Genomic DNA, 27,575 nt, shown 5'->3' on the forward strand with positions numbered 1-27,575 from the left:
TTGACCGCCGAACTTGAAATGCCCCCGGTTTTCCAGAAATCTGGTCGCCTTAGTTTATATCTATAAAGAAGTAAATAAAGCTCACTAGCACAGCTAAAACAGCAGCAGCCATCTCAAGGCCTGAATTTAGTCTGTACTTTTGTCAAATTTTGGTAGTGTATAAACTGTATAGTGTATGGTTGTGGTGGTTGGTTAGTGTAGTGGTTAACACCTCTGCCTTCTACGCTGTAGACTGGGGTTCAATCCCCCACCTGGGCAAACACCCTACAGTATACCAATAAAAGTCCTTGGGCAAGACTCCCAACACCGCCTTGGCCTCCCTGTGTAAAATGATCAAATTGTAAGTCGCTCTGGATAAGAGCGTCAGCCAAATGCCATAAATGTAAATGGTAGTGTATAATCTATTGAAAACTGATAAACAACGACACTTTCAGACAAAGTTGTGATTAATCAGGCAATTTGCACAATGCTAATTCTATGACTTGATATCTACGTTAGCCTCGTAGCTCTAGTGCAAAAGGTAAGAAGCCAAATAAGCCTGACTGACTGATTATATTGGGAGCAACGGGACAAGAGTGGAAATATGATGTCTGCCTTTCAGAGTAACTGGGCTTTTGTGAATCCGACCTTTAAATGGTAGAGGATAATGCCAGTGCTGAGCAGGTCGTCATCGATGCCAATCAGATGAGGAAGTTCCGAGTCTAAAACCACACCAATCCCCTCTTTCCTCAGAGCAAGAGTCTGCTCCTACAACACAAAGACAGACAAATCACACACAAAACACAGACAGTCTCAATAAAACACAGCAATGGAGACTAATCTCCAGCGCTTTACAGGAATAAAACTTCTAGACTACAATCAAACTTCAGGACACTCAGCCGGAAAACCCATTTAAATTTAACTAACATTATTATGTTAATTGTCTGTCTGGCTGTTTATGTTAATTCAAATGCACTGAAAAAGTGCTTTTTTATTATCACACTTGAATTAACATAACGCTGACAATGCCTCAAAGGTGATAACTGCTGTGCCAGGAAAGAGAACCGCTTAGAGAACAGCTTGGTATTATTATAAATAATATTAACTTGTAAATTGGTGAAACTACAGTACCTCATTGTATTCCAAAGACATCTAAAGCTGAATTCCAGAGCGTCTCCACTACAACAATGGAAAACACCTAATATGTAAAGTGTGTGGACGTGGCTTTGGAACTCCCGTCTAGCAATGTGAAGTTTCTCCAGCAGGGGGCATACAAGTCACTTCAGTGTTCATCAACAAACCATAAAGAACAGATATGGCCAATCCAAGTTATTTGCTCCCAATCAAACAAGAGTATTAACTGCAAATGTATGCGTGGTGTTAAGTGGTAGACGCTCCTAGGATTGTGCACCAGCTTCATCAGTTTCGCAAAAGGCTGAGTCATTACACAAAGTACTTCAACAGTAATAAACAGAACCTCAAAGCAGTGCAAAGGCACCAAATCAAGCTCATTTCCCTAAGAAACAGCGCAGAGAACAGGCGTCATACCTTGAGAATGTTCTGCGTTTCATTCCATTTATTCGCCCACTCTTTGGTCAGTTCCAACACCTAAGAAAGAAAGAAAGAAATATTCCAATAATCTGCAACTGGCAAGATCGCTGGTTAAACCGCTTTGTTGTGATGGTGATGGAGGTGCTTACCCTGGCCTCGTTCTGGTGCAGTTTCTCCTCCATGCTCAGAGCCGTGGGAGAGTCCAGCAGCGCTATCTGAGACACAACAACAACAACAACAACAATTTCATGTTTTCCTAACCAAGATGACTCAGAGATGCTCCAATAACCTGTATTAGCTCAACTGGAGCCACAATCCAACAGTTTTTACAGACGTGGCCCCTCAAAATCAGCCAAACTGATGTTATTTATGAGCGTATAGGGCCACTAAATGTTTCACAGATCCTATTAAACCTATAATTTACTAGCAGATTTTTTTGCCATTCATTCTCACCACAGACATTTGCTGAATGAGGGACAAAATATAGTTACAGTGGTGCCAAAGGAGGCAGAGGTCATGATGTCACGAGTTTTTATAGGAGATGTAACTGTAAAATAGTGATTAATTAAAATTTTGAATTGGGGAATATTCTGCCTCAAAACATCCTGCATGAATGCATTTTTAAAATGCATTTCAGACCAAAACCTTCATAAAACAATGCGTCAGGCATCAGGCCGCCTACTGAATCATTTCAGGTAATAACTTTTGTGAACGAGCTTTAAGAAGCACTAAACTCTTCATACGTCTGGTTCCCATCACCACCATTTATCTAGAAATTTGATTCATCTTCAGCTACATCTTGGGTTTACATTAGAAAACGCAGCAGTCAATGAACGGACGGTACAAAACACTACACAATGTTTTTACACAAACTTTACGGCCGTTTAGCCCTGCAGAAAGTAAGATGCTATGCTGTCATTATATTTAATGTTGTTTTGCATTTGAATTTGTATCAATAGAAGTCATAATATGGCTAAAAATGCATAAAATTCATATAAGACAAAATTACAGAAGTCATAGGGAAAGACTTTTTGTATGAACATAAAAACAAGGATCTATTAAAATTGTTAATACATTTTTTTGCAAATGGACAAAAATATTAATTAGTGAAACAAACTGTCATATTACAAATTCATACTCCAAGACGTAATAAAAATCAGCTTCTGAATGTTAATTGAACAGGTAGGGTGCATAAAATGCTATAAGCATTACAGGTGGCTTTTTTTCCCCATTTGACTGACAAGCAATAACTCTGATAAGGAGTTGTGTGACTCACTGGTGTGAAGTTGTGCTACACGAATTTCAGATATTCATTTGTTTATATGCTTATTAATACAGAACAGTAGAATTAAAAGCAGAGACAGCAATGATCCGATACCCAGTACCCGCATCTGACCGACACCTGCAGGACTGGGTATCAGCAGAAAAAGAAACCGATCTAATCCAACTTCTTAGCAAATCTAGCCAGAAATATCCCAGAACTGCTTGGTTTCTAAAGTTAAACTAGTTGTGTCTAAATATGGAAATAATGCTATCGACGTTCAGGAAAGAAAAGGCTGATGATGTCGTCTCTAACTGAAAGCGCCAGACCTGGTTTCCCTGAACCAGCAGGGCTTTGAGGCGAGCGATCTCGGCCCTCAGCTCGCGGATCAGCCGCACGTTGGCGTCCTCGTTGATGGTGGGTTTGTTGATGATGTTTTTGGCGCGGTTAGCATAGCGCAGCGTACTGAGGGTCTCTCCGTAGTTCACGTCTGCAGGGGAGATGGCTGAGGGAACAGAGAAAACTACCATTTCACTGCCCGCCTTAAGAAAAGCTTTTATTATATATATTTTTATATAGTTGAAAAAGCCTGAAAATGCCAGCTTTACACCGTTACACTGAAATATCACTGACAAAAAAATAAATATTTTAAACCATGATTAAGGAAATCAAAGAGCAGTAAAGTTAGGAATGTTTTTAATTCAGAAAGAGATTCTAGAACGTTCCTCAGGTTCTGCAATAGACCATTTTCACACTCCCGTGTTTGTTACAGCTTCTGGTCGCACTGTACACGATGGCTGATGATGCCTGAAATCATCGCTGCGTTCCTAAAGCACCAGTAATTCAACTAAACAGCCACAGCTGAGCTTCCACTCGACCAAGTTTAAAAATCTTCAACTTCAGCTGAACAGCTCCGCTCAACAGGTGTCACATTTAACGAGGTAGGCGATCAAAAAAAAGGAGTAAACTGAGCTGTAGAGTGAATACAGGCTATAGAGGAGGTCCAAGCTCCAAGGCAAATACTCCTTCACTGCTGTGTTTAAAACGCTGGAGATGGTCATCACAGAGGTTTGACTAAAAACCCTGAGAAACTGACTCCGCTGTGCTGCAGCTCGGCGAGCAGTAGCTGTAATGTAGAAATATGATGCTGTCTCTGTGCTGGTTATGGTGTTCAGGGCACTTGCTAATGAGGCTCATGTTTACATGGACTGCGTAGGAAAAACTAAACCTGCTGGACCTTTTCTCCAAAATAAAGCGCAATGAGTGCAGATCTATTTAGGGATGAGTGATGTGGCGTTGAGCGCAATAATCCGCTCCACTCCTTCTCCGTTTTGCAAAACCCGTCTCAGGAAAACGCCTCACAGTTCTGCCCAGATGCACAGATTCGTACAGAGGTCAAGTTTTTAAGTTATGCACGACGTGCTTTCGCCCCGTCAGACAACCCTTTCGGCTCCCGTTAGAGGAACTACCAGACAGAGTTGTGCCCGACAATAACAGAGTCTAAAGCTGGCTGAGACTTCTAGAACGGCATCCTTAACATTGTATCCAAACTCTGACAACTAATAAAAGACTGCCTTTAGACTGGGAAACTGTCATGCACTTGAGCTGCATGATGTAAAGTGTCCTGCAACTCACTTGAAACTCAGCTGCAACAGTTGCAAGCTTCTCATCTTCATGAAACAAGTTCCGTTAAAACAGCCATGTGATCATATCAAACATTATCATATCAATGGGCAAGGAAACTAAAACCTCCTGCTAAACTCTGAAAGGTTGTAGTTTTAATTTTGTAACTAACCATTAAAATTACATACAGTAAGTTACCATTTGGAAGATATAAACAGTGATATTATTTCTGCTTCTTCTCTTTTACTCAGAGCTCAGGTTGCCTTGGGAATAAAAGGATGAAAATGATTCCAGAACGAGAGCAGAGACGCACTCTGTGATGAACTTGTGGTTCTAAGACAGGATGTGTGACACATGGTGCAGGCTGTAACCAAAATGGCTATTTAACAAAGAATTTTCCACTAACTTGCGATCATGATGGTTTTGGAGTTTCCACCCAGGCTGTCTTTGAGGAGCCACGTTAGAACGGAGTCTCTGTACGGGACAAACACCTGCTTCTTCTTCAGCTGACTGTTCCCTCCATTCTGAGACATATCAGCTAGAGAGTGAGCGAGAGACAGAGAGAAAGAGAAATGACATCCAAGAACTTAGACATCATATCATAAAAATCACTATATACCTCTTGCCTCCTCAATATTTCTAATATGCATGTTTTCTTTCAATGATAACTTACTGTGATGATGCCATACTTCAAACATGCCTTTAGTTTTTTATTTAAGTGAAAATGACCATTATGTACAAATTTCAGTAGATATTTGAGAAGATTGGACGTAATATAATCCATAAGCATAAGGAAGGAGATAATCAAAGCAAAAAAAAAAATCATTAAAAAAATGATTAAAAAAACAAAAAAACAACAGAGTTTCCAAAACTGGAGTTCTAAAAACTGATTAAAAGCTACAGAGAAAATGAGACTCCTAACAACCACCTGGAAGACTCTGCTAGACACCAAAACCCATAAGATTAAAAGCACTTAAAGCTTTCATCTCTGAGAGACATGAGAAAATCAAGATGCTTCAGATCTGAAAACATCCACAGGAGCTTCTGTCCATCCTTCCACTCAAAGACACTCAGCACTATGAGTCTGAAAGGATGTGGAGCTGATAAGACTGAACTTTGGATGTGTGGAAAATATCCCTGAATATTTCAGCCCCACTTTACATTTAAAGTCTCTAATAACTGTGTAGTTACACATCAATAAACTATGTCATCATATACATCAATAACAACACTACTGATTTAAGCAGAGGTACAGATGGATTACAGAAGTACAGCCTGCGCAGTTACACGTGTATTCATTTTAATTTGTAATTACAATGCATCTTTGATACACTACAAACCAGAAGTCCCTTGTTGGATAATATTGCATTTGTGTTTTACATAATTATTGTGGAATAACTGTTGTAACAAGGGAAACTAATCCCATCACATTAATTACCATTCTATGATTACCACTCTGTAACTGCATTGTACCCATATAGCAACTGAAGTTGACACACATGTGTAATTACATTCCTCTAACAGCGCCAAAATGATTAGTAATTACATTATTGTTACATATGCTCACATGTAACTACACCGTTATTAGAGACAATATAAAGTGGGACCCAGATTTCTCTGATAAGAGCGGAAGCTGTAAGGTAAAGAGTGGACACACTAAATGCTGCTTCTGTGTAATTTAAATATGCTTTCTCCATTTTTCCTGAAGCTGAAAGATAACTTAAAGGGTGGTCTCTGACCTTTGCACAGTATTTTCCACGTTTAAGTGAGGGTCTCCTTACCTAAGGCGGATATGACGTTGCCGAGTGTAACCAGGCTCTTGTTGATGTTGCCCCCCTCTTTGAGGCGGACGCCTGTAGCTCCTGTAGCGTCGGCTCTCTCACTGCCCGCAAGGTCCACCAAGTGGATCTTACTGACTGTTTCACAAGGCATCTCTGCATCAAACTTGGCCTGAAGGTGGAGAGAGGGAGAGAAGACTGAGCTCGGACAGAGTGAGCGAAACGGAGCTGAGAGAGGGAGACGATTAGATTATCATCACTGCTGTTAGATACGCTGACTCTCTCAGCCGTTATCTTTGTTGGGTATGTTTGTAACCTCTGTATGTAACACTGTACTTTACACAGTCATGGCAGTTAAGCTGTTTTTAATAGAATAAAACTCAATAGAAGTGAGTAGCACAGAACGCAAGTGAATGGAATTAAGAATAATTAGGGACGCCCTGATATGGCAATTCCACTGATCAACTGAATATTGAATTATCAGTCAAATTATCAGTCAAATTTTTTAAGCAATCATTTGCAGATAATGATACGATTCCAATATTCAATATAAAAATACAACAGAATGGGGGGCTCCCGAGTGGCACAACCGTCTAAGTGATGGCCCGGTCATCAGGAGATGGTGAGTTCGATCCCTGGTGACGCTACAGCCGTCCGTAGCCGGGAGTCCAAGAGAGCACAATTCGCCTCGCTCTCTCTGGGTGGGTAGGATGGCCCCCTTCTGCTCCCCCATCACTCAACGCGATACTAGTCAGCACAGACATCTGTTAGCTGATGTAACAGATCTGGCGGGTGGCGCTTTCCTCAGAGCGCGTTCGGCTGTCCCGTGACGTCGCATGAGCGGCAGTTTGAAAAGACAAGAGGTGGTTGGTTTCACAGGACTCAGAGGAAGCCTGTGTTAGTCTTCACCCTCCCAGCGCTGGCGGTATCGTGTGATTGGGGGAGTCCTAAGTAGTGGGTGGAATTGGAGACGACTAAATTGGGGAGAAAATCAGGTTTAAAAAAAAAAAAAAAAAAAAAAAAAACCCACACACAACAGAATAAAATATAATGCAAACGACTAGAATAGACTGAACTAGAAAAACCAGAACAGTCAAATAAAAAGTGAGTACGAGGCGGAAGACGGAAGAACCTGAAGCCAACATATAGCAGTAAACCAGTATGTGTTACCTGTATGAGCCAGCTGTGAAACCTACATGTCCACAGCAGTTTGCAAAGGTTTGAACTCACCTGGTAAAATTACATTTGCTGTTTTCCCAAGTAAAAATAATAGAAAACTCAATTTTGCACATTTTAGTGCACAGTTTCTAATTATTTGCTGAGTTTAACACATTGGGAAAAATACAAGTAATATAAAATGTGTCAATGTTTGCAAAGGCTACATTTTGCCCCCCCCACCCGCTTCCTTATTTTCACTTAAACTAAAAATATAATTATTTGACCAGAGGTACATATTCTTTTCGTATGGGGGAAAAAAAACACCACAGATCTCGGTTACCTGTGTAAAGTTGATTGTGAAGATGGCGTGTGAGCGGCTGCTGGCGTCATTCATGCCGGTGCTGGCTGTGGTGCGGTTGATGTTTCCCGCCTCCATCAGCTCCTCCACGTCTGTGTAGTTCTGAACCAGGTGCTTCGACAGGTCTGAGAGGTATTATTCAATATTTTTTGAACAACAGCAACGACGTCAAGACTATCAAAAACACATAACAGATGATTATAATAATCAGAAAATCTATTCAGACCCACATGATTGGCTCTAAAACATTAGCAAGGACTCACATTCCACTAATTACCTTTCACTGAGGCTCACACAGTAATTAAGACCACATATACAACCATATAATGACTGTGGGTCAACAAACTGTATCTCAAAAGAAAACTGCTGGACTGGGCAAGTAATTCATCCCTAGAAATCAACACTGCTAAATATATCGGCAAATTTCAAGCAGAAGTCTTTAAATCAACTCGTCTTAAAAATTATTATTATTATGAAAACCATAACGTGGTTAACTCCCTTCACGACGGCTAACTTTCTCTGTTAACTCAGCTTTAGATACACAAACTAAGGTTTATCGTGATGCACATGAACGAAAGTACGATGTTTATGAAAAACCAGCAGCACAGAAGAAGATCAGTAGTTTATATTTCAAATAAGTGAAAAAAATACAACCCAAATATGTACAAAGAGAAGCATTAATAACTGTGTTAATGCTCACTGGAGTTATAACTGCTTTACGTTCTGGATATCTGTTGTAGTAGTACGATTTGTTTGCTCTGCTCAAAAGCATCACTCTTCACATCATAAATGTCAAAGAAAAAAGTTCCAGAGGGGTCCAGCTCCACTAGAAGACTGTCCTCAATCATTCAGAAGCTCGGCCCTAACTGGGCAAAGAGCTGTTCAAACTTTACAAGCCATGGAGCAGGCTGGGTGAGCAGGATAAACTGCCACGGTGAAGCAGCCTGGCAAACAGCGGTCCACTATCATACGACAGAAAACCCAGAAATAGTCATGAGCCAAAGGACGATATAGTTTTCGTCAATCATGACCATCAAGTAGAACGATTTGATGTCTGATAACACCTTGTCTGCAGCTTTAAAATGTCTCTGGATTTTTTTATATTAATTTTTTTTACACGTTTTCTTTTAATGTGTGACATTATTCCATGTCCAGAATCAGTTCTGATATGCGGTCTGACTTTCTGTAACAGCATATGGTCTCTCTCTTTTCCCCACCCGCTGTCGTGCTTGTAAAACCGATAAAGCCGTGCTGCAGCCTTCCACATGCAGAACAGCTTAGCTCATGAAATATGAACAGGAGCTTAAAATATTTGTGCGTTATAATTAATTTAGCTCTTGGAAATAAAAAAAAGTCAATGCATAGCTACAGTAACCTCCTTAAAAGGTTTGAGACGCAGCAGTTTTATTATTTTAACATGAATTTTTAAAACTACCAAAGCCTACCAACAACTACCAACCCCCTACCATTAACTACCAAACCCCTACCAACAACTACCAAAGCCTACCAACAACTACCAACCCCTACCACCAACAACTACCAACCCCCTACCAACAACTACCAAACCCCTACCAACAACTACCAAACCCCTACTAACAACTACCAACAACTACCAAAGCCTACCAACAACTACCAAACCCTACCAACAACTACCAAACCCTACCAACAACTACCAAACCCCTACCAACAACTACCAAACCCCTACCAACAACTACCAACCCCCTACCATTAACTACCAACCCCCTACCAACAACTACCAAACCCCTACCAACAACTACCAAACCCCTACCAACAACTACCAACAACTACCAAAGCCTACCAACAACTACCAAAGCCTACCAACAACTACCAAAGCCTACCAACAACTACCAAACCCCTACCATTAACTACCAAACCCCTACCAACAACTACCAAACCCCTACCAACAACTACCAAAGCCTACCAACAACTACCAACCCCCTACCAACAACTACCAACCCCCTACCAACAACTACCAACAACTACCAAACCATACCAATATCAATAGTAGCTTCTGACTAGAAAGCATGTTTTCTCCAGTTTATTCAAGCCCAGCAGGTAATGGAGTGTCACCACAGATGTCCGTGTATATTGTAACGACTCTTACCTTCTACGTAAGGGCCGTCTTTGGGGTGCTCTCTGACTCGCAGGTTAAACGTCTTGGCCAGCTTCCTCCTCAACAGGTCCCGCACGCGCTCATTATAGATCTCCAAATAACTACCAAACATCACAAACAGAAACAACACAGTTAGCTTAGCTTTCAACACAGAACCACCAAACACTGTTTATGAACCAACAGCAAAACAAGCAGGGCTGTGTGTTCACAAGCTGCAGGTAACCTTCAAACTTCAAACCTCTGACCCTACTGTTACTCACCTGACCTCTGTACGGAAAGAAGCTTCATCTCGGCGGGTCATCCCGGAAATACGGGTGAACAGACCTTCGCAAATCCGAGGAATCAACCCCAAATCTCCCTTAAATACACAAACAGGAGCAGTTAGAGCAAACAGCCTGCCTTAACACAAGAGCTCAAGAAAAAAAATCCCCCTCCTTACGCCAAACGTAGTCGATCAGCTGAGACATGTTTGGGGTTTGAGGTTTGCTTGTTTGGTTTTGCACTAGAGTTACGAGGCTAATATAGCCAAGTAATAGAAGCTTATGGCTATCAATTAGCCTGCCTAAAGCCATGGGCTTCACAACATGACTTTAAAAGTTTATAATCCTGTTTATAAGCAATACATACAGTGATCAGGCATTACATCCTGGCCACCTCCTTCTTTCTACACTCACTGTCCATTTTATCAGCTCCACTTACTGTATAGCTGCACTTTGTAGCTCTACAGTTACAGACTGTAGTCCATCTGTTTCTCTGATACTTTGATACCCCCTTTCACCCTGTTCTTCAGTGATCAGAACCCCATGGACCCTCACAGAGCAGGTACTATTTGTGGTGGTGGGTCATTCTCAGCACTGCAGTAACACCGACATGGTGGTGGTGTATTAGTGTGTGTTGTGTTGTCCTCACAGCCCAACACTGTGCAGGACGCTTGGCATTTGCTAGAGAACACCAAGATTGGCAAATTCGCCACTGGCGCCCTGTGCTCTTCACAGATGAAAGCAGGTTCACACTGAGCAGATGTGACAGACGTGTGTACCCCCCTGTGCAGCAATAACTGCAACTAAACATTTCCGGTAACTGTTGATCAGTCCTGCAGACCGGCTTGGAGGAATTTTAGCCCATTCCTCCGTACAGAACAGCTTCAACTCTGAGATGTTGGTGGGTTTCCTCACATTAACTGCTCGCTTCAGGTCCTTCCACAACACTTCGATGGGATTAAGGTCAGGACTTTGACTTGGCCATTCCAAAACATTAACTTTATTCTTCTTTATCCATTCTTTGGTAGAACGACTTGTGTGCTTAGGGTCGTTGTCTTGCTGCATGACCCACCTTCTCTTGAGATTCAGCTCATGGACAGATGTCCTGACATTTTCCTTTAGAATTCTCTGATATAATTCAGAATTCATTGTTCCATCAATGATGGCAAGCCGTCCTGGTCCAGATGCAGCAAAACAGGCCCAAACCATGATACTACCACCACCATGTTTCACAGATGGGATAAGGTACTGCAGGAATGCAGTGTTTTCCTTTCTCCAAACATAACGCTTTTCATTTAAACCAAAAGGTTCTATTTCGGTCTCATCCGTCTACAAAACATTCTTCTAATAGCCTTCTGGCTTGTCCACGTGATCTTTAGCAAACTGCAGACGAGCAGCAATGTTCTTTTTGGAGAGCAGTGGCTTTCTCCTTGCAACCCTGCCATGCACACCACTGTTGTTCAGTGTTCTCCTGATGGTGGACTCATGAACATTAGCCAATGTGAGGGAGGTTCAGTTGTTTAGAAGTTACCCTGGGGTCCTCTGTGACCTCGCCGACTATTACACGCCTTGCTCTTGGAGTGATCTTTGTTGGTCGACCCCTCGTGGGGAGGAAAACAGTGGTCTTGAATTTCCTCCATTTGTACACAATCTGTCTGACTGTGATTGGTGGAGTCCAAACTCTTTAGAGATGGTTTTGTAACCTTTTCCAGCCTGAGGCTGAATATGCACACAAGTTTACAAAAGCGGAGCTCTATCGGTTTTAATATTCCAGTTTTTGGCCTGTGATTTTACAGATCTTTAAAAATAAAGCACATCTGTTTGGTACAAAAAAGAGCTTGGTGAGCTCCAGAAAGAAGGACTGAGCACATGTCTTACAGGGTTCCCCATCATGGTATAGGACTTCCCTGAGCCAGTCTGACCATAAGCGAAGATGCAGGCATTATAACCCTCAAATGCTGCCTTCAGTACATCTGAACCCAGGTCCTTAAACACCTGAAAAACACCACAAAAACACATATCAAAGTAAGGACCAATGAACTTTGAACACTGACATAAAAACAACGCATAAATTGCTGAAATCTGGGCCATCCAACCCTGCTAAACCTGGTTGGGGTTAGTTCCAGCCTTAATCTAACAAACAATAGTAATACAATGCCAAATATCTTGATTAGCAGGATTACGGGTAACAGATTAAGGCAGAAATCGAACTAATGTGATGATGAAAGATGTCCAAAGCACTCTTACACCAAAAACAGTCCTAATTCTTTTGCTGTTGTCCTTTAAGACTGATCTGTGTAAATGAGCTCTGTTCTGATTAGATACCCTGCACTGTGCTTTTTATGAGGCATTCAAAAAGCAACCCATTCTGAAATGTGGAGGAAACTGTTATCACTAAAGGAAAGCTTTAATGATCCATTTACTTCCCAACAGCCAGGAGCAGCACATCGTTTTACCCACACCTTCCACTCCTGTAACTCTGATATAAGTCCAGCTTGCAGAAACAACACTCCGCATCATTCTTATTGGGAATGGTCAGGACTGGCTAAACTGCTGTATGGACAATGCGTAGAATGGACTGTCAAAGGTAAATGTGATCACAGTTGTGACTGTCAATGGCCAGCATCCAACGTCCTAAAACTAGAGAGCTCACACTGATCAAGAGCCAGAGCACGCCGTCCCATCATTCACAAGACGCAGAGCACGCCGTCCCATCATTCACAAGAGCCAGAGCACGCCGTCCCATCATTCACAAGAGCCAGAGCACGCCGTCCCATCATTCACAAGACGCAGAGCACGCCGTCCCATCATTCACAAGACGCAGAGCACGCCGTCCCATCATTCACAAGACGCAGAGCACGCCGTCCCATCATTCACAAGACGCAGAGCACGCCGTCCCATCATTCACAAGACGCAGAGCACGCCGTCCCATCATTCACAAGACGCAGAGCACGCCGTCCCATCATTCACAAGAGCCAGAGCACGCCGTCCCATCATTCACAAGAGCCAGAGCACGCCGTCCCATCATTCACAAGACGCAGAGCACGCCGTCCCATCATTCACAAGACGCAGAGCACGCCGTCCCATCATTCACAAGACGCAGAGCACGCCGTCCCATCATTCACAAGACGCAGAGCACGCCGTCCCATCATTCACAAGACGCAGAGCACGCCGTCCCATCATTCACAAGACGCAGAGCACGCCGTCCCATCATTCACAATACGCAGGGCACGCCGTCCCATCATTCACAAGACGCAGAGCACGCCGTCCCATCATTCACAAGACGCAGAGCACGCCGTCCCATCATTCACAAGACGCAGAGCACGCCGTCCCATCATTCACAAGACGCAGAGCACGCCGTCCCATCATTCACAAGACGCAGAGCACGCCGTCCACTCATTCACAAGACGCAGAGCACGCCGTCCCATCATTCACAAGACGCAGAGCACGCCGTCCCATCATTCACAAGACGCAGAGCACGCCGTCCCATCATTCACAAGACGGAGAGCACGCCGTCCCATCATTCACAAGACGGAGAGCACGCCGTCCCATCATTCACAAGACGCAGAGCACGCCGTCCACTCATTCACAAGACGCAGAGCACGCCGTCCCATCATTCACAAGACGCAGAGCACGCCGTCCCATCATTCACAAGACGCAGAGCACGCCGTCCCATCATTCACAAGACGGAGAGCACGCCGTCCCATCATTCACAAGACGCAGAGCACGCCGTCCCATCATTCACAAGACCCAGAGCACGCCGTCCCATCATTCACAAGACGGAGAGCACGCCGTCCCATCATTCACAAGACCCAGAGCACGCCGTCCACTCATTCACAAGACCCAGAGCACGCCGTCCACTCATTCACAAGACCCAGAGCACGCCGTCCCATCATTCACAAGACGCAGAGCACGCCGTCCCATCATTCACAAGACGCAGAGCACGCCGTCCCATCATTCACAAGACGCAGAGCACGCCGTCCCATCATTCACAAGACGCAGAGCACGCCGTCCACTCATTCACAAGACCCAGAGCACGCCGTCCACTCATTCACAAGACCCAGAGCACGCCGTCCCATCATTCACAAGACGCAGAGCACGCCGTCCACTCATTCACAAGACCCAGAGCACGCCGTCCACTCATTCACAAACAACAGCATTTAAAATGGAGAGAGAATCAGTCAAGAATAGCCTGTAGACTAGTGTGAATGTGGAGGAGAAGGTCGTAGAACAGCATGAATCGTGGGAGAACATTCTGGAAGAGTCTGAAGAACAGTGTGAATGGAGGTAGAACGTTCCAGAACAGAAGACTGCAGAACATTGTGAATGGTGGATAGAAGACTGCAGAACTATGAAGAAGAAGACTGCAGAACAGCAAGAATGCAAGCGAGGAGAACGTAGAACAGCATAAATGTGAGGTAGATTGTAAACCAGCGTGAGACGAGAACATTCTAGAACACTGTGAATGGTGGGGAAAACTGTAGAACAGCGTGAATGGAGGGAGAACATTCTAGATCAGAAAGCTAGAACAGTGTGAACGTGAGGTACAAGACTGCAGAATAGCTTGAATGTGGAGGCGTAGACTGTAGAACAGTGGGAACATGGGGTAGAACATTGTAGAACAGCATGAATATGGAGGAGAAGATCGCAAAACACTGTGAACAAAGGAAAATGTTCTAGAACAGTGTGATTGCCACCGTGCCGCCCCAGACTGTAAAACAGTATGAATAGTGGGAGGAAGATTGATGAACAGCACGAATGTGGGAAGAAAATCTTAGAACACTGCAGAGCGGGAAGAAATGTGGAGGTAAAGATGATAGAACAGTGTGAATGTGGAAGGCAAGACTAGAACAGTGAATGGAGGAGTGAAAATTGTGGAACAGCGAACGGTGGGGTGTAGACGGTAGAACATCTGTAGACTGTATGAATGTGGACCAGAAGACTGTAGAACCATGTGAGTGTGAGGAGAACATTTTTTGGGAGAACACTGGTTCACTTTGCTCAGGCCTTAAAACCATCCAGCGGGCCTTGCTGTGGAATGTGTAGCGGACTGTGGTGGGGAACGCTCTGAACTCTGCAGTGGCTCTATTGGTGGGTCTGAGAAACACTGTCCTGAATTCACACTAAAACAGAAATATTCCCACTTTACCAACCCAAAAAGTAAGAGACCAAAGGGTAAGCAGATTTGGGCATCAAAGCTGATTACAACATTCACACACACCCCGTGCTTAGACTGCAGGCCTAGAAACCAAAATCTCAAACATTTCCTCCATAAAAGTACACCAGCGGGAAGCAAGCCATCTCTGATGAACAGGCAGCAAGCTACTGAAAAGAAAAGAAAAAAAAGAGAGAGAGAGAGAAAAAAAAACAAAAAACAAAAAAAAAAACCCACAGACAGACCGACCGACAGACCAACAGACCGACCGACCGACAGACCGACCGACTGACCGACAGACTGACCGACAGACTGACCGACAGACCGACCGACAGACCGACAGTTCTGATTTCTTTCATTATTCTCCATCACCCAGTTAAAACAGTCTTTGCCACAATGTCACGACAGGGCTGGGCAATATCACGATGCATGATATGCATCGTGATTTTTTTTTGCTTTTCTGAGATTTAATAGGTTTTAACAGACAAAACAAGTCCCACATTTTAAAAATACTATCATATTAAAACTACAATTATTTTTATTCTACGTATTACAAACTGCACTGTACTAAATCTAATTAAACAGGCCGAACTATTGCTCACTTCATAATGCAACGAGAAGTCAGCGTCAGCTACTGACAGTGTCCATGATATGCTCAGAAAAGCATATCGTGGCATAATTTGTCACAATGACGATAAAATACCATTACAACGCCCACCCACGTGTCATTAAAAACACACTACTTCAGCCAAACAACCTTATCTGGAAGAGCAAACAACCTAGAGAGCCTAGCTAGCTGGCTTTTCTGCCCGTATAGAGCGTCTCATCTTGCAAATGCTCATCAGAACCGACGACTTTTTTATTATTATTATTATTATTTAAAGCTATGTAAGCTGTACAAAAGATTTCTGTGAGATACATTTGTGAGGGAGTGCATGTGAGACTCCTAGACAGAAGGCGTGTTATTATTCATGTTCCACTTTAAATGGTACAGCAGTCACATTATAGCTACTTTATGTGTAGGGTTGTGTATCGTTACAGTCTGGCTACAGACATGCTCTCTCATCACATCACTTAACACGGCTAGGGAATTCTGTTTAATGTCCCGCCCTGTTTTTAGGAGGAGGGGGGGGGTTCACAGAACCCATTAAAAGTGTCTGTTGGCTCCTGGTGGTTTTCATGTGTTTTCCTGATGGGTTGATATCAGGATTCTGATTGTTCTAACGGCCCTGCAGACACAGCTACGTTGCGACAACGCACCGCTTTGGTGCCCACAGCACTACAACGACTGAACCTCGTCACGACCTCCCAGCATCCTTAATTAGTTCTATTTTAAATCAATATTACAGTTTTTGATAACTGCTCTAGTCGTCTTCAGCCTGGCTTTCATCAGTTTCAGTAGCCTTCATCATGTCTCATCATCCTGGCAGGTTTTATTTTGAAATTCAGTGTAGCTCTTGTTGCCCAGCAGTACGTGCTTCACTGTTTTCCCTCTTAAAACCGACTAAAACACTGCTGTGGCAGAGCATCACTAGGCTGGCCGGGCATGTCGGGATGAGAGTGCATGTCTGCAGCCAGACCCTTCTCATCCGTGTTAATGATCTTCTGAATGGTATTTAAAAGATATTAGCTGAAGTGTCGCCCAGTGCTTTCACGAGTCTATCTTTGTTTTATGCATTTAAAAATATAGTGCCATAAAATATCCATTCATTAGGACATTTACACACGTATACATACATATATATTATACACACACACACACACACACACACACACACACACACACACACAGCTGTTGTCATTTTTGGCATAATTTGAAAATGTTTTCCGCCCTTTATATTATATATACATTTCATGATGAATGGACCAAAAGAAGCGGCTCAAAATTACCATGACAAAAAAAGTCTGGTTCCATTGACTTACACTGTAAAACAAAGTAAAGTACGTTTTTTTTCCTTCTCCTGCAAATTTACCATTTTGGAGATACGAGGTTTTCTTCCAACAAGAGCGATATATAAAATGTTATATATAATGTACACACACACACACACACACACACACACACACACACACACACACACACACACACAGTATGTGATGATTTCAGCATTCAGTTAGCACAGTGCTAACAGAGGAGGTATGAACTGTTAGCTACACTGGCCTCACAGCTCCAGTATAAAAATAACTAAAGAAGAAAACTTCAGACGCCAGGATGGAAGTCCTAACGGGAAGAAAACCTTGCATCTCCATTTCTGTCTTTGTTTCTCGGTTTTTGACATCATTTGAAAATGCCTGTTCTTTACATTGCATGTAAATTTCAGGATTAATTTAACTACAAGAAACGACCCAAAATGACTTGGAAAATCATGGCATCATAACATCACCTTCTCTTGCGAGACGAATCGCGTGCTGGAACGGTCCCCCGAATTGTAGGAAAAATCATACGTAAAGGTTTTAGTTCGCTCTCTCATGGAGTCTCCCGTCACACCGTCAGGAATCTGGAGCGGAAGAAAAGAGAAGAGACAGCATGACCGACGTTCCCATCAGAAACATTTGCTCTTATCCGGCACGGTGACGGCTTCGGACCTCAAATCGAGAAAACACCACAGATCTGTTTACATTCAGCAGGCGAATGATTTGAAAGTTGCCAGCATAACACAGATAACGCTTGGTTTCTCTGGCTGTTAGCCATGTTAGCATCTTTGGTTGAAGCAGTCCGACTTTAACCAAAATAGCGAAAGGCAGCAAAGACAGGTAAGAAAGATAAGAATAAACAACACGATAAACAAAGGCACAGTCTACAGAGTGGGTCTACCATCCGAATGACATGGTTTCGACTGTTAATGTAATTATTGGACCTTAAATGATTAATGAATGAGAAAATGCTAACAGGCTTTAGCTTTCATCGACCAACTGCTTCAACCAAAAGGCAAAACAACACTTCATACAGACTTTCATCACTGTAACTGTAACAAATGTACATTTTTATCAAACAGACAGATTATTTGAGATGCTAATGTGACGTTGGTAAAGAATGAGTTAATGCTGCTAACGGGTCTGACCAGCCTTTCTGGACAGTTAGCTGGCTCTGCTTTTAACGTATTCAACCAGAATTAGGTTCAAGAGAATAGAAAAAAGAGACAGTAGAAAAAGGTGGAAATTACGTTTTGGGACAAAAGCATATCGTTTTATTTCCGCCGAGAGCGTTTTCCACCACCATGCCATCTGGTTTTACTTTCCCACATTTAGCCACATTAGCATCCAAAGTTCTCACAGGAAGCCTTGCTCAGACTTACTTTCACATTTGTAATGGTGGTTTTGTTTCCTTCCATTTCAATGATACTCTGGGCAGACAGCTCCTTCTCACTAAGGCAGAGACAAAGAACACAGTTTTCATCAAGGAACAGCTCGACGTCCAACCACATGATTAATGCTCAATGTTGTGGTATCAAAAGTGAGGAACATCCACCAGTACAGCTTCGTAAAAGATGAGTCCAGCAGTTTCCAGCTTAACCTCTACCTGCTGCATCTGTAGCCCACGGCTGAAGACTACACACCACCGTTTACTTTCGCTTAGAAATTTAGACGTACACTTAAAGAGTAACCAGAGAACTTGTAGAGAGGAGAATTCCCACTCTAGGGGGCGCTCCCGAGTGATTCCAAAATGAACGGGCTCATCTGGAGCATTTGAGCAAAATCGGTTTCATAAATGCTTAAATATTTTTAATGTAGGAGAATGCAGTGATTTTCAGAATATCACATGGAACATCATAAAATATTTAACACCGCTGTTATTTTCTTAAGAGCTTTTAAAACGGCGCCTCATGTCAGTCGTGGGCTGGAGGTTAGGGATCCAGCCTCGTGACCGGAAGGTCGCCGGTTCGATCCCCAGAGCCGACAGCACGTGACTGAGGTGTCCTTGAGCAAGACACCTAACCCCCAACTGCTCCCCAGGCGCTGCGGATTGGGCTGCCCCCCCGCTCCGGGCAAGTGTGCTCACTGCCCCCTAGTGTGTGTGTGCTCACTAGTGTGTATGTGGTGTTTCACTTCACGGACGGGTTAAATGCGGAGGTGAAATTTCCCCGTTGTGGGACTAATAAGGGTCTCTTAATCTTAATCACTTAATGTACGTTCATGACGTCAGTGAGTGCAAACAGCCAATGAGCTGCTCCGCTCGCCAATCAATCATCACCCTCTAGCAGCAAAGCCCGCCTCCTGCTGCCCGAAACCCGTTTGCTGTAGAAAAAAGGAGACGTACAGGTGAGATTTCTTTGGGTTTTTCAGTGAAATACATCCGTCTACGTTCTAAAACTAAAGGAAAGTTCTGGGCTTAGAGACTATTTTAACTTTTCGTTTTAATCCGTTGAGCTCCACTCACTACCATTCATTGAGGACCTGCTCGTGGGCGCCCCCTGCTGATCAGCTGATTACTGTCCAGCGAGTGCGGCGCCCAAGAGTTCGATTTGCGAAGGGAAACATGAATCGGATGCAACACCTGCAGCTTTATGGAGACTCGCAAGACTCCGCACTTAACCGGTCCAACATTTATTACAAACTAGGCTCAGATGAATTGGTTATTTACAGCTGGTACGGACAGCTGGCATCTCACAGCCTTGGGAAGTGGTGCTGGGAGCTTTTAGCTCAGCACGTGAGCATGGTTATCTCCTCGCTCTGGGCTCCAGTGCTTACATGCAGCACGAGTGGGGAATCATCAGGGGGTGGTAATGTCATTTGACTGACTTGCATACTATTTTGTCCGCACCTATAGCAGAGTTGAACCAGAGGGGCGCTGCAGAGGTGGAACTAAACACTGCTTACGACCGAGCAGCCACCTGGAACACCGTATCAACCATCTTAAGGCCAGTTTGAGAACCATATCAACCATCTAGCAGCCGCCTTCCAACAGCTCTAGCAGCCACATGCAACACCACAGGAACCTCTTAGCAACCACCCACAATACCACCAAAACCACTAAGCAACACTCTTGCAACAACCTGGAATACCACAGCAAGCACTGTGTAACAATCAAAACAATGAAAAGAACACATTTAACTTAAAATGACCCCAAAACAACCGCACAAATAACCCACCACCCCCAGCCGTTTAGCAGTATATAAACCCAACTAAGATAAAAAACACTTTACAATTGCTTTAACTTTCCAACAGTGTTAGCTGGCTTTGACAAGGCAACTTGGAGTTGATCACAAACTTTCCCCTTCGAGATTTGAGACTACAGCCTTGACCGGGTATCTTCTCACACACACACACACACACACACACACACACACACACACAGTTCAAGACTTCTTTAGTGCTCCAAAATGTTTCTTTCTAAACGAATATACTGCGCTGACCTCTCAAATAATCACATTGTCAAGCAGCAATAACAATAGACTTTGTTGAACTGGAACAAACCCTTCATTATAAGTCCTTTGAAGCTTCCAAAATACTTCACTGGAACAAGCAGGCCTTGGAACTGACCATTGATGAAGGGCTGGAGCAGCAGTTCTCAAGACTTAGGCTTCCTTTGTGGACAGTAAGTGCCACTGCGCCCCCTTCTCGCTCCCCCTCAACCCTCGAGGACCACGTCGTACCAGAACCTTGCGCATTTCGATGGCTCCCTCTCTAGCTATTGATGACCTGAACATACACGGACCCTGTTCTACGACGGAACGCTCGTTTAGTGGGCGCGGTATGGCTGTGAATTGGGAATATAGCTGCCACTGGTTGGTATTGAAGTTTAGTAACGTTTAATAACCTCCACCATTTGTAAACGGCCAAAGAAGATTTTACAAGCTAACAAAATACCAATTCTCAGTGGAGCAGGAACTTCTGAGAATGTTTCCTTAACCAGCCCAGTTTTAGAACAGTAGGGGCGGCAAACTCAACCACTAAAAGGGCCATAGTAATAAATCTGGCCCAGCTGTGTTATATATTATAAACATTATATATGTTTTATTTAGTTTTTAATTAATATTCTGCCATGACTCAAACGCAGGGACGAACAGATTCACAAAACTAAAAAAAATGAATAAAATTTAAACATATAAACATAAGAATAAATATACCACATCCTATCTACAGGCATATATGCAAATAGGAAAAAAAAAATACAGCCTGTGATAATATCTGTAACCTGAGATGAGAGATGCAGTGTAATAATTACTGTACAAGGATTAACAGGTAACGGCGTATAACGACCACAGAATGAATAAATAGATATGTGCAGATATTGTACCTAATAAAGTGTCTAGTGTCCAGATGTGCAAGATGCTCAATGAGGTATGCAGAAAGTGCGCAGCCCGCTGTCTAAACGTGCAGATGGATAGATAAACACATGATGAGCATGAGATTCAGATTCAGTCCTCCTCTTTCTCCACCCTTCTCTTCTGGCCCACTTCAACCCCCTCAAAAGAGAATAAAACACTAAAGAAAGTAAATATGGCCCATTTTCATTGTAATTATGCACATTTTTCCTGATTCTGCAGTCATATACTTCTCAACTTATTTATTTCTGTATTATTTGCTGTTTTATTAATGCCATGTTTATTTTTTTTTACATATCTATTATTATATCTACATATAATTGTTCGCTTTATTTACTGATCTATGTATTTATTTATTTTTTTGTTTCATTAGTTCATTTATTTCTGTATGTCTTCGTTCATATGATAATGAGGGGGCGTGTTTTTCACGTTCTGACTTAGGAGACGAGGAGGAGAAAGGCTGATTAAACCGTTTCACCAATTCCATAAAGGACAGACAGACCTGCTGTGGAGTAACTCTCGAAGGCTTCCTCAGGCAGTGTGAGAGAAGGGCGTCCGAATGTCTGGATGATCTGAATTTCGCAAAAAAAAGACGATGAACCGCCTCCTCCAAAGTTCTGAACGCTACAGGGTCGACCTCTGAATCAGCAGATCAGCAAAATGGACCAAACTGTCCTCCAACGGATGAGCAAATAATCTGTACCTGCGCTTTCAGCCAGATCAGCCGAGACTCTCAGATCTCAGGCCGTCTGCTGCCTGTAAGCAGCCATTCCTGTACTGTGCTGTCCTACTTACCGCTGATAGAGCAAGACATGAACAAACTCTACAGTTTGATATCGATAGGAATATTAAGACGCTGTGACATCACAGATGGAGAGCCCCTTTATTAGCAAGAACAAGGAAATACAGCAATAAATAAAAAGAGAGAAAAAAATAAAAATAAATATTTTAAATATATACATATATACACTTTATACATTTTTTTCCCAGATTTATTATCATTATTCTTTGCCATTCTAATTCATATATTAATTTACTAAGTCGTTTATTTTTTAATTTTTTTTATTTTTCATTCTTGCCAATCTGGTCCTCCATACAAACAGGCCATTGTATATTCAAAATATGCCAAAACTGCAACATCAAATTATTTTATACACTATAATTCTAAATTACATAATTCTAAATTATGTAATAAATAAATAAAGTGATTTAAGTTGTTTTCTTTTTGTTTTCTTTTTTTTTTTTTTATTTAAACTGCCCTTTTGGTGTAACTGCTGTTTGTTGTTGGGGACAGGGGTTGGAACACACACTATGTTGCATTGCATGCTGGGGACTGTAGTGCATCTCAGGGTGAAAAGGGTTAATAATAGTAGAAAAATAAGATGATTTTGCGGGCTGAAGAGGACTGTGTCACGGGCCTGACTTGGCCTGTTGGCCTTCTGTTTGACACATGGGGACTAGAGGGCTGATGGTCTCTGACTGTACGCAGGAGAATGAACCACCACCCAAACCATATCTGGTCAGTGGTGGTCCTACGTTGGTCCCCTTCCATTGACGGATGGGGAAGAGGGGGGCTGATGAACTGTGCAGCAGATGGGCTACAGTCCGGTAACTATGCACTTATATAGCAGGTGTTTCCAATACAATGGCCAGGGAGTCTTTTACATGGTGTTTCCATAATTTTGTCCAGTATATTTTTTCTGTAAGCGACACCAGCATGAGAACCTAAAACATGCATGATCAAACTAGCAAACTACCAGCAAATAGCTGTTGATTCAATGCAACACGCCTCGTTAACTCCTCGTCAGCACCTGACCACACCCTCCATGTGTTTGAACAGACGCAATGTAAACAGAAAATTCACGACTGCCTCTGATATCTACACACAACACAGCGAGGCTAATAGGCCACCTAAGCGCACTGCACCACACTCATTTAGAGGAGCACTGATAATACACTATATTGCCAAAAGTATTCCGTCACGCATCCAAATCACTGAATTCAGGTGTTCCAGTCACTTCCATGGCCACAGGTGTATAAAGCCGAGCCCCTAGGCCTGCAGACTGCTTCTACAGACATTAGTGAAAGAATGGGTCGCTCTCAGGAGCTCAGTGAATTCCAGCGTGGTGCCGTGATCGGACGCCACCTGTGCAGCAAGTCCAGTCGTGAAATTTCCTCACTACTAAATATTCCACAGTCAACTGTCAGTGGGATTATAACAAAGTGGAAGCGATTGGGAACGACAGCAACTCAGCCACGAAGTGGTCGGCCACGTAAAATGACAGAGTGTGGTCAGCGGATGCTGAGGGGCATAGTGCGCAGAGGTCACCGACTTTCTGCAGAGTCAATCACTACAGACCTCCAAACTTCATGTAGCCTTCAGATCAGCTCAAGAACAGCGTAGAGAGCTTCATGGAATGGGCTTCCAAGGCTGAGCAGCTGCATCCAAGCCTTACATCACCAAGCGCAATGTAAAGCGTCGAATGCAGTGGTGTAAAGCGCCGCCACTGGACTCTAGAGCAGTGGAGACGTGTTCTCTGGAGTGACCAATCACGCTTCTGCGTCTGGCAATCCAATGGACGAGTCTGGGTTTGACGGTTGCCAGGAGACGGTACTTGTCTGACTGCATTGGGCCAAGTGTAAAGTTTGGTGGAGGGGGGATCATGGTGTGGGGCTGTTTTTCAGGAGTTGGGCTCGGCCCCTTAGTTCCAGTGAAAGGAACTCTTAAAGCTTCAGCACCAAGAGATTTTGGACAATTTCATGCTCCCAACTTTGTGGGAACAGTTTGGGGACGGCCCCTTCCTGCTCCAACATGACTGCACACCAGTGCACAAAGCAGGTCCATAAAGACACGGATGAGCGAGTTTGGTGTGGAAGAACTTGACTGGCCTGCACAGAGTCCTGACCTCAACCTGACAGAACACCTTTGGGAAGAATTGGAGTGGAGACTGTGAGCCAGGCCTTCTCGCCCAACATCAGTGTCTGACCTCACAAATGCGCTTCTGGAAGAACGGTCAAAAATTCCCATAAACACTCCTAACCCTTGTGGAAAGCCTTCCCAGAAGAGTTGAGGCTGTTATAGCTTCAAAGGGTGGGCCGACATCATATTAAACCCTATGGATTAAGAATGGGACGTCACTCAAGTTCAAATGCGTGTGAAGCCAGACGAGCGAATACTTTTGGTAACATAGTGTATAATGAGCATCAGACAGATAAAGAAAACACATCAACGTCCCTCACGTGCCGACAGAGCTGCATTCGGAATGAATGAGCAACTCAGTCAGTCTGACGATTTCTGACTCCCACACCTTACTGACTCGGCTAAAAAGCTTTCTCCAAATCCCTCAAGCATCCGGGTGTTTTTAACGGGAGTGGGAGGGTGAGTGTAGATACCCAGCAGAAGATGCAGGACTGGATATCAGAGGAAAATAAGAGAGAATCTGATTCCAGTCTGAAATATGACAGAATTAATTGTAGCATATCAAGATCAATATCATATCTAGCTAGAATGCTGCCCATAACAACCAAACACTGTATACCAAGTCTGTTATTACCTCAGTGACTGCTCTGCTCATACAGCGACTGCTCTGCTCATACAGCGACTGCTCTGCTCATACAGCGACTGCTCTGCTCATACAGCGACTGCTATGCCCATACAGCGACTGCTCTGCCCATACAGCGACTGCTCTGCTCATACAGCGACTGCTCTGCTCATACAGCGACTGCTATGCTCATACAGCGACTGCTATGCTCATACAGCGACTGCTCTGCTCATACAGCGACTGCTCTGCTCATACAGCGACTGCTCTGCTCATACAGCGACTGCTCTGCTCATACAGTGACTGCTCTGCTCATACAGTGACTGCTCATACAGCGACTGCTCTGCTCATACAGTGACTGCTCTGCTCATACAGCGACTGCTATGCTCATATACTGACTGCTCTGCTCATACAGTGACTGCTCTGCTCATACAGTGACTGCTCTGCTCATATACTGACTGCTCTGCTCATACAGCGACTGCTCTGCTCATACAGTGACTGCTCTGCTCATACAGTGACTGCTCTGCTCATACAGTGACTGCTCATACAGCGACTGCTCTGCTCATACAGTGACTGCTCTGCTCATACAGCGACTGCTATGCTCATATACTGACTGCTCTGCTCATACAGTGACTGCTCTGCTCATATACTGACTGCTCTGCTCCACATACTCTCTGTACTGCCTGCGCTCGGTTTTGTATGTGTTGTACTGTACTGTCTGCGCTGTATTTATTGCTTTGCCCTGTACTTGTGTTCCTGTGTTGGTCCTGGAGGGATGTTGCTTCGCTTCACTGTGTACTTGTATACGGCTGACACGACAATAAAGCCTGACTTGACTTGACATTGTGAAGCGAAGTGATGATAACAGAACACAACACACATTATATTCAAACAGTCCTAGTAAAGCATGTGAACTGTTCCTAGTAGGATTCAGTGCAGTATTCTCTTCAGGAGAACAGCAAACCCACAACCAAGAAACACAAGAGGAAAAACAAACAGATGAGTTTTACCCCCGTTTGAATTACGGTTAGGGACATTTTCACTCAAGTCTAAATGTGGCCAACAATCACCGAGCCACATATTCAATGTGCGAATGAGTTAAAAGCCCCTTTAAAGGGGGAACTCCACTGACTGGTAAAGATGTTCAGCACAGTTAAACGGTCCAGGTGTTATCGAAGTCGTTCAGAGCGGTTTGGTGTGAGGTGCTCTGTTCTAGAGAAACTCGCCGAGTCAGAACTGTTCACAGTGGTGGTGATGGGAACCAGACGTCTGAAGGGTTTAATGCCTCTAGAAGCTCCATCACAGAAAGACGTGAAGCTGCATGAAGTGGTTATGAATGCGCTGCCTGATGTCCGAGACAGTGTTTCACTAAAGATTTGGCCCACAGAGTATATTTTACAGTCTATTACCGGCAGAGAGGTGCATGAAGGGGGTCCTAAGGCAAAGTGAACCCCAAAGAAAGACTATTTTACCATCATCACCATCATCATCGCCCATAAGCACTCAGAGGACTCGTGCAGGTTCTGGGCAGTAAATTAAATGGCTATATTTGTGACGTCTGGTTCCTATCAGCACCACTGTAAGGAACACCTCAACCACCGAGTCGCACGGAAATTCAGAAGATTCGGCGGAGTTGCCCTTTAAAGCGAGCGCTAAAGCTGATGTCAGCTAGTCGTGATATTGCTGCTCTCACCGTGTGTTCATGGGCCGGACCCTCACGGCCACTCTGACCGAGGCCATCCCGGGACTCCCGGTCAAACCGGACTCGCACCGGCACCTCGTCAGGCTCTGCGGAGAGAAGCCACAGCGGCGTCCGCCTGCATTCACACCGGAGCCCGCGAGCCCGCGAACCCGCAGCGGGGAGAGAGCCGGGCACTAGCGGACCCTCATGGCCCCGGACTCGGCCAGCGGAGGAGGAGAGAGCGGCGGTTAGAGAGGAATAAGACCCGGAGGAGAGAGGAGGAGAGAGGAGGAGAGAGGAGTGAGCGCTGCCTTCTCTCCGCTTCTGTTTACTTCTGCTTTTAAAGCGCCTCCCTCACGACTGGACACCCTGCTCCCGCTCTACTGACCCCTACTGGAGCGGAGTGGGCGTAGAGCGCAGGCTGTGTACGAGAGACAATTAAGTCGTGGCTACGACTTAGTAAAGCGTGGGAACGAGATCCTAATGTGTGGCCACGACTTAGCAAGCCATGATCTCATTCCCACGTCTTACTAAGTAACGCATTAGGATCTCGTTCCCTGGCCACGACTTAATCATCTCATTCCCACGCCTTAATAAGTCATGGCCACTCATTAGGACCGTCATTACTTTTATTTATACATATTGTCACCAGTGGGACTCTGGAAGTAAGGCATGGGACTGAGATAAGTAACTTGTGGCCACAAAATAGTAAGGCATGGGGAAAAAGATCACGCCTTACTAAGCTGTGGTCAAGGCCTAATCATCTCTTTCCCATGCCTGCTAAGTTGAGGCCACAACTTAATTATTTTGTTTCCAAGGCCTATTATACGGA

At 43.9% G+C, this 27,575-nt stretch overlaps 1 protein-coding gene across 3 annotated transcripts in view; it reads right to left on the reverse strand.

Moving 5' to 3' along the window:
* The window catches only part of kif16ba (kinesin family member 16Ba), a 58,158-nt gene extending 31,120 nt beyond the window's left edge, over positions 1–27,038 (reverse strand). For all 3 annotated transcript variants that reach the window (XM_017716485.2, XM_017716486.2, XM_037543539.1), the window contains exons 1-13: positions 26,756–27,038; positions 18,554–18,623; positions 17,642–17,755; positions 11,981–12,097; positions 10,103–10,200; positions 9,834–9,943; positions 7,691–7,833; positions 6,196–6,364; positions 4,821–4,952; positions 3,121–3,296; positions 1,680–1,745; positions 1,528–1,587; positions 628–747 (exon numbers count right to left, since the gene is read on the reverse strand). In XM_017716485.2, the coding sequence (XP_017571974.2) occupies positions 628–747; positions 1,528–1,587; positions 1,680–1,745; positions 3,121–3,296; positions 4,821–4,952; positions 6,196–6,364; positions 7,691–7,833; positions 9,834–9,943; positions 10,103–10,200; positions 11,981–12,097; positions 17,642–17,755; positions 18,554–18,623; positions 26,756–26,802 (1,422 nt within the window). In that variant the 5' untranslated portion in view covers positions 26,803–27,038. The remainder of the gene's footprint in view (positions 1–627; positions 748–1,527; positions 1,588–1,679; positions 1,746–3,120; positions 3,297–4,820; positions 4,953–6,195; positions 6,365–7,690; positions 7,834–9,833; positions 9,944–10,102; positions 10,201–11,980; positions 12,098–17,641; positions 17,756–18,553; positions 18,624–26,755) is intronic.
* Between the last annotated feature and the right edge of the window lie 537 nt (positions 27,039–27,575).

This window comes from Pygocentrus nattereri, chromosome 12, assembly GCF_015220715.1.
Source record: "Pygocentrus nattereri isolate fPygNat1 chromosome 12, fPygNat1.pri, whole genome shotgun sequence".
NCBI classification, from domain to species: domain Eukaryota; kingdom Metazoa; phylum Chordata; class Actinopteri; order Characiformes; family Serrasalmidae; genus Pygocentrus; species Pygocentrus nattereri.